Source organism: Crotalus tigris, unplaced genomic scaffold (genome assembly GCF_016545835.1).
Source record: "Crotalus tigris isolate CLP2741 ecotype Arizona unplaced genomic scaffold, ASM1654583v1 scf7180000018306.2785112, whole genome shotgun sequence".
In the NCBI taxonomy this organism is placed as follows: domain Eukaryota; kingdom Metazoa; phylum Chordata; class Lepidosauria; order Squamata; family Viperidae; genus Crotalus; species Crotalus tigris.
In genome coordinates, this window is record NW_024096934.1 from 996,532 (window position 1) to 1,010,203 (window position 13,672).

Below are 13,672 nucleotides of genomic sequence, written 5' to 3' on the forward strand. Positions count from 1 at the left end.
AAAAATACACGTGAAGTTTTGTATCTCTATCTGGAATATATAGACTCAAAGCATATCTGTGTGGCTTCTTTCCCTGATGTCACTGTTTTGCATTTTCCCATAAGCAATTCGCGATTTAATTTAGTGCAAGTAAGAAAATAATTTAGCTGCGGTATTTTTTTTAAACCTCCAGAGAAGGAGACGGCATATACAAAATACTCAGGTCATAAGTGTCATCAGCCATTCCGTGTCAATCCCCATTGGCATTTCTGGGAGACAGGAGAGAAATTTTAATTTCTGGCTACAGAAGATCAGCGGAGAGGCCCAAAGCTGTCCTTCATTAGTGCAAAGCCAGGCTGGCAATCATTGCATGCAACACAGGTAACCCCAAATTATTTCCATTAAGAGCGTGTGTTAATGAATGCCAGCTAAACATCAGTTAAAATAATAATAATAATAATCAAGAAATTACAGCAGCAGTCAAAATGGCCAAGAAACCATCACTATATCAGTAGTTTAGTAACTGGATTCTAGCAAATTTTTAGTCAGTTATGCTCAAGAATGTTTCAGTTGTCCCAAAGGACAGTTTTCAGTTTTCACAAGGCAACTGGACTTTCTTGTTTTTCCTTTGAAGACGTTTCGCTTCTCATCCAAGAAGCTTCTTCAGTTCTGACTGGATGGTGGGATAATGGAAGGATCTATACTCCTTGCAGACAGCTGGTTGTTTGCCTTCTTTTAAAGAGTCGTTGAGGTCACCTGGAGGTTTGTCTGGGGTCCTCAGGGTCACCTGAGTGGTGCAAATGGGTGTGGGGCCTTCTTGGAACTGCTGAAAGGACCATGTTGTAAATTCCAAGAAGGCTCCACGCCCATTTGTACCACACAGGTGATCCTGAAGACACAGATAAACCTCCAGGTGGCCTCAACAACTCTCTAAAAGAATGCAAATGACCAGCTGTTTGCAAGGAGTATAAATCCTTCCATTCCCCACCATCCAGTCAGAGCTGAAGAAACTTCTTGGATGAGAAGGGAAACATCTTCAAAGAGAAAAAAAGAAAGTCCAGTTGCCTCATGAAAAAGCACCTTTGGAACAACCATGATCTGGATGACTGAGCATCTCCACAGACAATGTTTCAGTTGGTTAGAAAGTGCCTAAAGAAGAAATGGTGGCTGGATGGAGTCACTGAAGCAGCAGGCGTGAGCTTAAATGGACTCCAGAAGATGGTAGAGGACAGGAAGGCCTGGAAGAACGTTGTCCATGGGGTCGCGATGGGTCGGACACGACTTCGCAACTAACAACAACAAAGAAGAAATATCAAAGCTGTGGTTTTCCCAGTAGTCATGTATGACTGTGAGAGTTGGATCATAAAGTAGGCTGAGCGCTGAAGAATGGATGCTTTCAAATTGTGGTGCTGGAGAAGACTTAGAGAGTCCCTTGGACTGCAAGGAGATCCAATCAGTCAATCCTGAAGAAAATAAACCCTGGCTGTCCTTTGGAAGAACAGACCCTGAAGCTGAATCTCAAATCTTTTGGCCACCTAATATGAAGAGAGGACTCCATGGAGAAGACTCTGATGTTGGAAAAGATGGAAGGCAAAAGGAGAAGGGGACGACGGAGGAGGTGATGGTTAGATAGGGTCATCAACACAATGAACATGGATTTGGTCACTGTACAAAAAGTGACTTACAACTGATCCTCATGTTCATGAACTCACAGCATCCTTGTGATCACAACTGAGGCACTTGGCAAGTGATTCATATCTATGACAGTTGCAGTGTCCCAGACAAGTGGTCACCTTTTGTGACCTTGTGACAAACAAAGTCCTAGTGGACAATCACCTAAATATGAGCCAGCTGTGTGCTGCAGCTGCCAAAAAAGCCAACACAGTGCTGGGCTGCATTAACAGAGGGATAGAATCAAGATCACATGAAGTGTTAATACCACTTTACAAGGCCTTGGTAAGGCCACACTTGGAATACGGCATCCAATTTTGGTCATCATGATGTAAAAAAGATGTTGAGACTCTAGAAAGAGTGCAGAGAAGAGCAACAAAGATGATCAGGGGACTGGAGGCTAAAGCATATAAGGAACGGTTGCTAGAATTGGATATGTCTAGTTTAACAAAAAGAAGGACGAGGGGGGACATGATAGCAGTCTTCCAATATCTCAGGGGCTGCCCCAAAGAAGAGGAAGTCAAGTTATTCTCCAAAGCACCTGAAGGCAGGACAAGAAGCAATGGATGAAAACTAACCAAAGAGAGAAGCAACCTAGAACTAAGGAGAAACTTCTTGACAGAACAATTAACCAGTGAAAAAACCTACCTCCAGAAACTATGAATGCTCCAACACTGGAAGAGACTGGACAGCCATTTGTCTGAAATGGTATAGGGTTTCCTGCCTGAGCAGGGGGTTGGATCAAAATTTAGGAAGAGCTTCTTAAAAATCAGACTTAACTGGAATAGGAAGGTGGTTTAAGCAGCTTCTCGTCCAGAAAATCTATGGACAAAGTCAGTCCAGGATCAGAAGTTTATGATTGCCACTAGCAGTGCAGTTAAGATGGACTGAGGGAGGCACATATTCAGAATAACGGAGTTGGAACGGACCTTGGAGGTCTTCTAGTCCAACCCTCTGTTCAAGAAGAAGATTCTATACTATTCCAGACAAATTGTTGCCCATACTCTTCTTAATAACCTCCAGTGTTGGAGAAGCCACAACTTCTGGAGGCAAGTCATTCCACTGATTAATTGTTCTCATTGTCAGGAAATTTCTCCTTAGTTCTAGGCTGGTTCTCCCCTTGATTCCAGGATGTATTGATTAGAAGCAGGGGTGTCCTCAGGAACCTCAAGATGGGGGTGATGAGAGAGGAGTTGCTCGGACATTACTGCTGAATTGTATCTGAAGAGGGATGAGAGGGAAGAAAGGAGAGAAAAGAGTGAAGGAGGGGAGAAGGAAGCAGGAAGGTTGGAGGAGAAGTGGGGAGAAAGGGAAGGAGAGTGGTGAAGGAAAGAGAAGAGGAGAGGAAGAAGAGGGAAATAGGGAAGAGAAGAAAGGGAGAAAGAAGGTAGAGAAGAAGGAGTGTGGATACAGTGAAAGGGGAAATGGGCGAGCAACACCAAAAGTCATGTGTATGTATTTATTTCATGTTATTAAAAGTATCTTAGATATGAATGGAAAAAGAATGTATGTTAACATCTAATAAATATCACGGGGTATATGTATGGGGGAGAGTTTGGAAAAATAATTTTTTTTTAAAAAAAAGATGGGGGTGATGGACATTAAAAAAAAGGGAGATGTTCAGTCATACTCTCACAGATGCCATCTTGAGTTTTTGGATGGAAATCTTCTCCAGTGTTTCCTCCACATATAACCAACTAAAATATTTATGCACTCCAGTAAGGGGGGGGGGAGCTTAACTGCATTGCACAAATGCTGGAAGAATAAAAGTTTGACATGAACAAATCAGCACAAAAGGCAGGGGGGTCGCATGGAACATTTCCCAAGCCATTTTCTGCACATGTGCATATGCATGTGCAAACGCAGAAAGAGAGACAGAGAGAGGCAGAGACAGACAGAGAGACAGACAGAGAGAGAGAGAGATAAACACGAACGGACCCACCTATCACCCTGGAAAAATACTATGTAAATTCAGATGTTGTAAAAACTATTACATCATGAGGGGGGGTGGGAAACGGACACACATATCACCCTGAAAGAATACTTTGTAAATTCAGATCTTATAGAATCTATTACATCATCAGTCCAGTAATAAAAACAAAGTAATGGTATCCAGGTTAAGCAAGAAAGTGATTAAGCCAGCAAACTGACCAAAATGAAAATCATATCGGTTAGGATTGATAGATGGATAAAAATATGGTCTAAACATCTGGCTGACGGTGCAACCAACCTTAATAATAATTCAAGTTTAACATTCTTATTCCTGTCTACTTAAAGACTAAATTGTTTTACAGCATTTTTAATTTAATAATTTATGACGATTGGCAAACCGTGATGTGTTCGATTTTTAACTCACTAGACGTTTTCGTATCACTGAAGGAAAAGCTTTCAACACTGCAGCCTTCAGACTAAGGAACTAGTCCTCATGAGGAAGTCATGGCAATTTGAGGTTGACGTCCCAGTTGAGAAGGTTGCCAATTTTGGCCTGCAAATCTCTCTCTCTCTCTTTTTTTTTTTTTTGCCTTTGATAATAATTAGTAAAAATACTCACACTTTGGTTTTCAAATGTCAAGGTGCTAAATCATGATGCTAAATGAATGCTTCTCACATACTGCTGGCATGTTTGCGACTTAAAACAACTATGTGAAAAGTGGTTAATGGAGTGTGCTATGTAAATAACACAAATTTGTGCACGGACAAAATTTCTCAAAAATTCAATAGTTTAAAAAAAGGAGAAAGAGAAAGAAGAGGAAAAAATAGGAGAAGGAGGAAAAGATCGAGAAGGGGAGAAGAGAGAGAAGGAGAAGGAGGGAAGGAGGAGAAGGAGAGGGATAAGGAGAGGGAGAGGGGTAAGGAGGAGAAGGAGAGGGAGAAGGAGAAGGAGAGGAGGAGAGGAGGGAGAGGGAGAAGGAGAAGAAGGAGGAGAAGGATAGGAGAGGGAGAGGGATAAGGATAAGGAGGAAGAGAGGGAGAACGAGAGGGAGAAGAAGAAGAAGGAGAGGGAGAAGGATAAGGAGGAAGAGAGGGAGAACAAGAAGGAGAAGAAGAAGGAGAGGTAGAAGGAGAGAGAGGGAGAAGGAGAAGAGGAGGGAGAGGAAGGAGAAGAGAAGGAGAGGGACAGAAGAGGGAGAGGAGAGGGAGAGGGATAAGGGTAAGGAGGAGAGGGAGAGAAGAGGGAGAGGAGAGGGAGAGGGATAAGGAGGAGGAGGAGGAGAGGGAGAACGAGAGGGAGAAGGAGAGAGAGGGAGAGGGAGAAGGAGAAGAGGAGGGAGAGGAAGGAGAAGAGAAGGAGAGGAGAGAGAGAGAAGAGGGAGAGGAGAGGGAGAGGGATAAGGAGAAGGAGGAGGAGAGGGAGAACGAGAGGGAGAAGGAGAGAGAGGGAGAGGGAGAAGGAGAAGAGGAGGGAGAGGAAGGAGAAGAGAAGGAGAGGGACAGAAGAGGGAGAGGAGAGGGATAAGGGTAAGGAGGAGAGGGAGAGAAGAGGGAGAGGAGAGGGAGAGGGATAAGGAGGAGGAGGAGAGGGAGAACAAGAGGGAGAAGGAGAAGGAGAGGGAGAGGGGTGAGAAGGAGAGGGAGAAGGAGAAGAAGGAGGAGAAGGATAGGAGAGGGAGAGGGATAAGGATAAGGAGGAAGAGAGGGAGAAGAAGAAGGAGAGGGAGAAGGAGAGGGAGAAGGATAAGGAGGAAGAGAGGGAGAACGAGAAGGAGAAGAAGAAGGAGAGGTAGAAGGAGAGAGAGGGAGAGGGAGAAGGAGAAGAGGAGGGAGAGGAAGGAGAAGAGAAGGAGAGGAGAGAGAGAGAAGAGGGAGAGGAGAGGGAGAGGGATAAGGAGAAGGAGGAGGAGAGGGAGAACGAGAGGGAGAAGGAGAGAGAGGGAGAGGGAGAAGGAGAAGAGGAGGGAGAGGAAGGAGAAGAGAAGGAGAGGAGAGGGAGAGGAGAGGGAGAGGGATAAGGAGAAGGAGAAGGAGAGGGAGAATGAGAGGGAGAAGGAGAGAGCACAAGAAAAGGTTGAGATGGAAGAGAAGGAGAAGAAGGAGAATCTGATTGACTTTCTACCCAACAGAGATTTATTATTGGAAAGTGGAAACTGGGTGAGAATAATATTCCAGGTTCGGTCGCTTAAAATTATTGTGCTTTGGATGATTTCCCCCTATTTCTTTCGGCCTTTTGCATGAGAACAATTCATGCATGGTAAAATGGGATCCACTTAATGCAGAAGAAAGTTATCTGAAAATAGGCTTCCGCCATGAAATCCTGGCTGTCTTGGGAAAGAGGCTCCAGGTTGTGGCTGTGAGGCGCCAAGGGCTGAAGTCTTTCACGAGGAGGCCAGGCCAATTCAGGGCGAACGGTTCAAGGAATCCCGCTGACTCTTCACGGGATCCACCCGAAGGCCAGGCAGGCTGCAGTTGGGACCAGCAAGAGCGCATTCCTTGGAGGCAGGAGGAGATTTGAGCTCGCTTTTTCCACAATTCGGCCACGTAAAGGCTGAATGGGTCGAAAATTGTCCACCATCGGAAGTGTCTTCTTACTGTCAAAATAGACCTTTTTCCAGAATTCTTGGATCTATGAACCAATAAGACAGCGAAGTATTAATTTTCTATCTTTCCAAGGAAGGCAGCTGCTTGAAAGTTAACATAGATAGAGAAGCTTCTGTTGATTGAATAATAAGGCAACAAAATATTAATATCCCTTCCTTCCTCCCTCCTGTTTCCTCCCTCCTTCCTCCCTCCTCTCCCTCCCTCCCTCTCTCCTTCCTCCCCCCTCCTTCCCTTCCCTCTTTCCTTCCTTCCTCCCTCCTCCCTCCTCCCTCCCCCTTCCTTCTTCCCTCCTCTCCCTCCCTCCCTCCCCTCCTTCCTTCCTTCCCTCCTTCCTTTGTCCCTCCTCCCTCCCTCCTCTCCTTCCTTTCCCCTTCTTCCCTTCCCTCTTCCCTTCCTTCCTCCCTTCTTCCTCCTCCCTTCCTCCCTCCTCTCCCTCCCTCCCTCCCTCCTTCCTTCCTTCCCCTCCTTCCCTTCCCTCTTTCCTTCCTTTCCTTCCTTCCCTCCTTCCTTCTTTCTCCTTCCTTCCTTCCTACCTCCTCCCTCCCTCCCTCCTCTCCTTCCTTCCCCCCTCCTTCCCTTCCTTTCCTCCTTCCTTCTTTCTCCCTTCCTTCCTTTCTACCTCCTCCCTCCCTCCTCTCTTCCCCCCTCCTTCCCTCCCTCCCTCCCTCCCTCCCTTCCTTCTTTCTCCTTCCTTCCTCCTTCTTTCTTTTCTACCTCCTCCCTCCCTCTTCTCCTTCCCCTTCCTTCCTTCCTTCCTTCCTTCCTTCCTTCCTTCCTTCCTTCCTTCCTTCCTTCCTTCCTTCCTTCCCCTTTCCATTCCCTTCTCCATTCTCCCTCCCCTCTCTCTCTTTCCCACATGCACACATTCCCTTCCTCTTCCTTCCTTCCTTCCTTCCTTCCTGTTCTCTATCAGCATTCAAGGAGGTTCACAACATTGCCAAACCCACACTGTCACAAAAAGCTACTAACATAGCAGCCAAAACAGAGCAGCGAAAAGCGACTAACACGAAAGTTAACCCACAGCTGAAAACCCGAGACCCTGGCGTCTTCAGAAGGGGCCAACAGATCCCTAAACAGCCTTGCCCCATCAGGATACGAGCCCACCTCAGTTGCCCGTGCATTGTGCAACCCCACGCAGATGCCAAAAGAGGCAGAACCTATGACGCAACAGCACAACCAGGGCCCTGCTCCTAACTGCACCCCACTGCTTTATTGGGCCCTTTTTTAACGCTTTGAGGACCCCCCCCCCAGCTTCTGCCATGTCTTAGCCCCATTTCTCCTACCTGCTCCCACCCAAGTTCAATGGCTTCTTCAAACAGGGTCCAGACCACCTCCTCACTGCAGCCAGGGGTGGTCAGAGAGCCAGTGTAGCGATAGAAGCTGCTGAGATCCTTCTTGTCCGGGATCATGGATTCCAGGCGCACAGCTGGAATCTCCACTTTATCCCCTGAATGAATGAATGATGGAGAGAACTATTTGTATCTCAGATATTAGGTGACTTATAGGTAGTCCTTTGTTTACAGCAGTTCGTTTAGTGACCGTGCTTGAAGTTACAAAAGCACTAGAAAAAAAGGAACTTATGACGGTTTTTCACACTTGCGACCAACGCAACATGCCCAGGGTCCCGTGATCGAAATTCAGAGGCTTGGCAACTGACTCGTATTTATGACGGTTGCTGTGTCCCCCCCGGGTCACGTGATCCCCCTTTGTGACCTTCTGACAAGCAAAGTCAATGGGGAAGCCGGATTCACTTAACAACCGCGTTACTAACTTAACCACTGCAGTGATTCACTTAACAATTGTGGCAAGACAGGTCGTAAAATGGGGCAAAACTCCATTGTCTTGCTTAGCAACGGAAATTTTTTTAAAAATTGTAAGCTGTTCAGAATCTTATTTGGAGCTGGGTGGCCTCAAAAATCCAGTGAATTAATTATTCAAATTATTAAATTGAATTAAATTCTTATCCATGTTAGATCTCGTCTCCTTACCTTTAGCACCGATCTCTTCCAAATGTGAAATGAGCGATTCATAGTTTGGGTTCTTTTTGCCAGGCTGTAACAGAGCAAAACCTATTAAGAACTGAACTCAGCCTTCTGTCCTTCTGAGGTCAGTACAATGAGCCAGATTGCTGGGGTTGATATGTTCTCTAAACCGCTTAGAGGGGGCTGTAAAAGAACTACAAAGCAGTATATAAGTCTATTGCTATTTGCTGTTTGAAGCAAGTACAAAAAACAGAGGGTGTCCTTCCTTCCTTCCTTCCTTCCTTCCTTCCTTCCTTCCTTCCTTCCTTCCTTCCTTCCTTCCTTCCTTCCTCCCTCCCTCCCTCCCTCTCTCTCCCTTCCTTCCTTCTTTCTCCCGATCTCCCTCATATACATCCATCCTCTCCTTCCTTCCTCCCTCCCTCCCTCCCCTCACCTCTCTCTCCCTTCCTTCCTTCCTTCCTTCCTTCCTTCCTTCCTTCCTTCCTTCCTTCCTTCTTTCCTTCCTTCCTTCCTTCCTTCCTTCCTTCCTTCCTTCCTTCCTTCCTTCCCCCTCCCTCCCTCCCCTCCCCACTCTCTCCCCCTTCCTTCCTTCCTTCCTTCCTTCCTTCTTTCTCCTGCCCTCCCTCACATCCGTCTGTCCGTCCGTCCTTCCTTCCTTCCTTCCCTCCCTTTCTTTTCTCTATTCCTTCCCTCCTCCTTTCCCTCTCCCTCCCATCTATCCATCCATCAATCCATCCTCCCCTCCCTTCCTCTCTCCCTCCCTCCCTCCCTCGCATCCATCCATCCATCCCTTCCTTCCTTCCTCCCTTCCCCTCCTCTTCCCTCTCCCTCCCTTCCTTCCTTCCTCCCTCCCTCCCTCCCTCTCTCTCCCTTCCTTCTTTCTCCCGCTCTCCCTCACATCCATCCATCCTCTCCTTCCTTCCTTCCTTCCTTCCTTCCTTCCTTCCTTCCTTCCTTCCTTCCTTCCTTCCTCCCACCCTCTCTCTCTCTCCTTTCCTTCCTTCTCCCACTCTCCCTCACATCCATCCATCCTCTCCTTCCTTCCTTCCCTTCCTTCCTTCCCCTCCCTCCCCTCCCCCCTTTCCTTTCCTTCCTTCTTTCCTTCCTTCCTTCCTTCCCCCTCCCTCCCCTCCCCACTCTCTCCCTTCCTTCCTTCCTTCCTTCCTTCCTTCCTTCCTTCCTTCCTTCTTTCTTTCTCCCGCCCTCCCTCGCATCTGTCCGTCCGTTCCTTCCTTCCTTCCTTCCTTCCTTCCTTCCTTCCTTCCTTCCTTCCTTCCCTCCCTCCCTTCTCTCTATCCCTTCCTTCCTCCTTTCCCTCTCTCTCCCATCCATCCATCCATCCATCCTCCCCTCCCTTCCTCTCTCCCTCCCTCCCTCGCATCCATCCATCCATCCCCTTCCTTTCTTCCTTCCTTCCTCCCTTCCCCTCCTCTTCCCTCCCCCTCTCTTCCTTCCTTCGTTCTTTCCTTCCTTCCTTCCTTCCTTCCTCCCTCCCTCCCTCCCTCCCTCTTTCTATATCCTGCTCTCTTTCCCCCCCTCCCCTATGAGAGCGCGGTGAAAAACAGCTGTGAAGCTTGGCAAGAAAGAGGAGCCAAAGTATCCCATTGTCCCAGAAGAAAGGACTCTACTATAACAGTGCTCCAGACCTTGACAACTCTGAGCTGTGTGGACTTCAACTCCCAGAATTCATGAGCTGGCTGAGTAATTCTGGGTGTTGAAGCTCTCATAGCTCCAAATTGCCAAGACTGAGAAACTCTGGTCTGGAAGGAGAAAGCTGAGGTTGATTTGAAGGAGGAACAGGGATCTTTGGAGATGTATGTGGGGGGGGGGGTCTCATCCACCACAGGGGTCTTTAAAGAGGTCTGGCCAAGATATACAGATGCAACTTGCGCTATATAGGAGGACGGCTCAGTAAACCACGATGGGTGAGGATTATGGGTCTTGTGCTTCAACACGACTGGAAGGCATTGGATCAGACTTTAACTTGGTCAAAAAAAAAAAAAAATACAATGGAATTCAAATCTATTCCATACCTTTATAAAAAAACCCAGCACTGCTATGCCTTTTCCTTTGGCCGCTGCCTCCACGTCATTAAATTCCTCCTTAATGTGGACGATATGAAGCTGTAAAAAGTCACAGGCTGGATTGACTCAAGATCCTTTATTTCTCAAATCACAGCTTAAATAACAGGTTAAATAACACATTTACTAATAAAAGGGAATATTTGTAAATCAGGGTTGACATGAGGGGTCCTTGGTGCTCTCTAAGGTTGCTTGTTTTCCTGCAGATGTTTCATGACCCAAATTAGGTAACCAGGTGCAGAATAAAGGCAGGATCACATGGTGTCCTCCTTTTCAAATCTCTTCTATTACTGTTATATATCTATGTTGAGATAATTGAATATACTCCTGTGGGGACTTTCCAGCAAATCATCTATATAACATGGTTTTCAGTATGGCAATGTAAATAGGGAAGATAACTTTTTGTCTCTTGTTCCTTTCTTCCTCCCTGATTTTTTATAGTTTAGGTAGAATACATAACATAACACATAACATAACATAACGTAACGTAACATAACAACATAAGATAACATATAACATAACATATAACATAAGACAACATATAACATAAATAGTAGTATAGTATAGTATAGTATAGTATAGTACAGTACAGTATAGTATAGTATAGTTAGTATAGTATATAATATAGTATAGTATAGTTAGTATATATATATATGTAGGTCTGGTTGTTCGGGTTTTCTCCCGCGTAAAATTGGAAGTGTCTTGGCGACATTTCGACGAAGTCCCATTCGTCATCTTCAGGCTGGTGTTTTCAGCTTCGTGCTTCGAGCAGCAATGTGTGGTCTTAGCTGTTTCTTCCTTTTAACTGCCAGTGGGGGTATGAACTGATTGGGTGGGAGCTTGGCTGTGTTCTGATTGGGTGGAGGTGTGTTCTGATTGGTTAGGGGCTTGGCTGTGCTCTGATTGGCTGGGGGCTTGACTGTGCTCTGATTTGGCTGGGGGGTTGGCTGTGCTCTGATTGGCTGGGGGAATGTTCTGTTTGGTTGTGCTCAGGTTAGTCTGAGTTGCAGGGGGGTTTAAGATTTTGGGCTGCCTTGCTATTTTTTGGCTTCGCGTTCGTGGTCGTGCCTCATCTTCATGGAGGGTGTCAGTTTGCTTCATGTACGGATTGGAGGGGTTTAAAGTGGCTAACGATGCAGCTGTGGTCTGGCTTCTGGTTTGTGGTCGTGCCTCATCATTGGTGTGGCTTTGGGTTTGCTTTTTGCGTGGATGTGTGGTGGTGACATCCTGTGTGGTTTTTGTGAGTGTGGGTCTGGTATCATTTTTTGTGTTAGGGAGTCGTTTGTCAATAAGGGCGGGTTTCCAAATGGCTGGTAGGCGGGAGGTATCATCTCGCTTGTTCATGCTGTGTGGGCGTTTTTCTATCTCGATGGCTTCTCTGATTATTCTGTTATTAAAATGTTCACTTTTGGCAATGGTTCTGGTATTTTTAAAGTCAATTTCATGTCCTGTGGCTTTAAGGTGTTGGACCAGGGAAGATGTTGGTTCCTCTTTTTTGACTGAGTTCTTATGTTCTTCAATGCGTGCACTTATTCTTCTGTTGGTTTGTCCGATGTATGTGGTGGGACAAGTGGTGCATGGGATTTCGTATACTCCTTGATTTTCTAATTCAATTTTATCTTTGGGGTTTCTAAGGATGGTGGATATTTTTCTGTTTGTGCAGAATGCTGTTTTGATGTTGTGTTTATGGAGGATCTTACTGATTCTGTCTGTGGTGCCTTTTATGTATGGGAGGAGGGCTTTGCCGTTTTCTTGTTCTTTGTCTTGGATTTTAGTGGGGGTTTCTTTTTGGATTAGGTTTGTAATCTTATTTCTATGGAATCCATTGGATGTTAGTACATTGGTGAGAGTGTGTAGTTCGGGTTTTAGGTGTTGTTCGTCAGCTAAGCGTTTTGTTCTGGAGATGAGTGTCTTGGCTACAGAGTTGATCTGTGCTGGGTGGTGGTGTGAGAGAGCGTGCAGATAGCGGTTTGTGTGTGTTTTCTTCTGGTAGATGGTGTGTCCTAGGGAGCCATTGGATTTCTTGTAGACTAAGACATCCAGGAAGGGAAGTTGGTTATTAGCTTCAGAGCACAGCCAAGCCCCTAACCAATCAGAACACACCTCCACCCAATCAGAACACAGCCAAGCTCCCACCCAATCAGTTCATACCCCCACTGGCAGTTAAAAGGAAGAAACAGCTAAGACCACACATTGCTGCTCGAAGCACGAAGCTGAAAACACCAGCCTGAAGATGACGAATGGGACTTCGTCGAAATGTCGCCAAGACACTTCCAATTTTACGCGGGAGAAAACCCGAACAACCAAAGACCTACATACAAACACCTGCGAAAACCTCAGAATATATATATATATATATAAAGAAAGAAGATATCTTTCTCCCATATTTGGGCTGACAGGGTGCATCAAGAAACACTCAAGGTATATCTCCCCCCCCTGTCTCTTCCCTCCCTGATATAGCTGACATATATATATATATATATATATATATATATATATATATATATATATATATATATAAAAGAAATGTTTTCTGATGCCAGAGTTTGGAGATGCATATTTCCAGGTGCTTTTTTTTTTTTACCTCCATGGGGTATCTCTCCCCATCGATGCTGTGTTCGGATCCAGGGCTCCGTGTCTTCTCCACTTCGCTTCCCCAGTGGAAATGAAACTGCACCGCCTTGTACCTGCCACTCAGGCCCCCCAGCTCCACCTTCCCGGAGTGATCCAGCTTGACGACAACTGTCAAAAGAGAAAAAATGGATTCAGTAATGTCATTTTTTTTTTACTGTGGGCCCAACGGCACACATCAAAAATGAAATTTAGTTGCCCGCTCTCAAAGTGAAACACATACGTGACACACACCTAAACATACTATATACAACATATGTATTGACCAGAGATAGGCAACCTTGGCCCTTTTATGACTCATGGACTTGCTGCCGTCAACATATATAACATCAAAGTTCCAAGTCTTTTCCCAGTAAACCCAGAAGAAAACTTGGGAGCTTTTACTATTGAGAATTGCAGCTGAGAAAAAAGGAACAGGCTTGGGGGCTGCTTATCTGTGTGGCAGAGATGATAACAAATATTCTAAATTTGGCCTGTTTGAATTTGAACGTAAATACTGACTTTCAGAACTGTATTGTGGATTTATTTTCTTGTAGAAGAAACATATGGAACTCTTTGGATTATAAATCTTGATTGTTAAACAACCTTCAATGGTTTTTTTTTTTCCTCCCTGGACAGAAAGGATATATTTCTTACTGGATAGAAAAAATTGAATTTTATTTATATCTGCTTCAGGCAGATTCAGAAATGGATGATTGGATAAATCTATAAAGGCTACCAACAATAAAATAAAATGGATGTTTCATACTCAGCTTTAGGGAGTAAAACACTGTCTTTAACAACTGTTCCCAG

The 13,672-nt window shown here is 45.5% G+C and overlaps 1 protein-coding gene across 1 annotated transcript in view; it reads right to left on the minus strand.

Moving 5' to 3' along the window:
• Positions 1-5,561: 5,561 nt before the first annotated feature.
• The window catches only part of CA4 (carbonic anhydrase 4), a 50,938-nt gene continuing 42,827 nt past the window's right edge, over positions 5,562-13,672 (minus strand). The window contains exons 4-8 of the mRNA XM_039350017.1: positions 12,834-12,991; positions 10,202-10,291; positions 8,175-8,238; positions 7,470-7,633; positions 5,562-6,211 (exon numbers count right to left, since the gene is read on the minus strand). Of these exons, the coding sequence (XP_039205951.1) occupies positions 6,020-6,211; positions 7,470-7,633; positions 8,175-8,238; positions 10,202-10,291; positions 12,834-12,991 (668 nt within the window). The 3' untranslated portion in view covers positions 5,562-6,019. The remainder of the gene's footprint in view (positions 6,212-7,469; positions 7,634-8,174; positions 8,239-10,201; positions 10,292-12,833; positions 12,992-13,672) is intronic.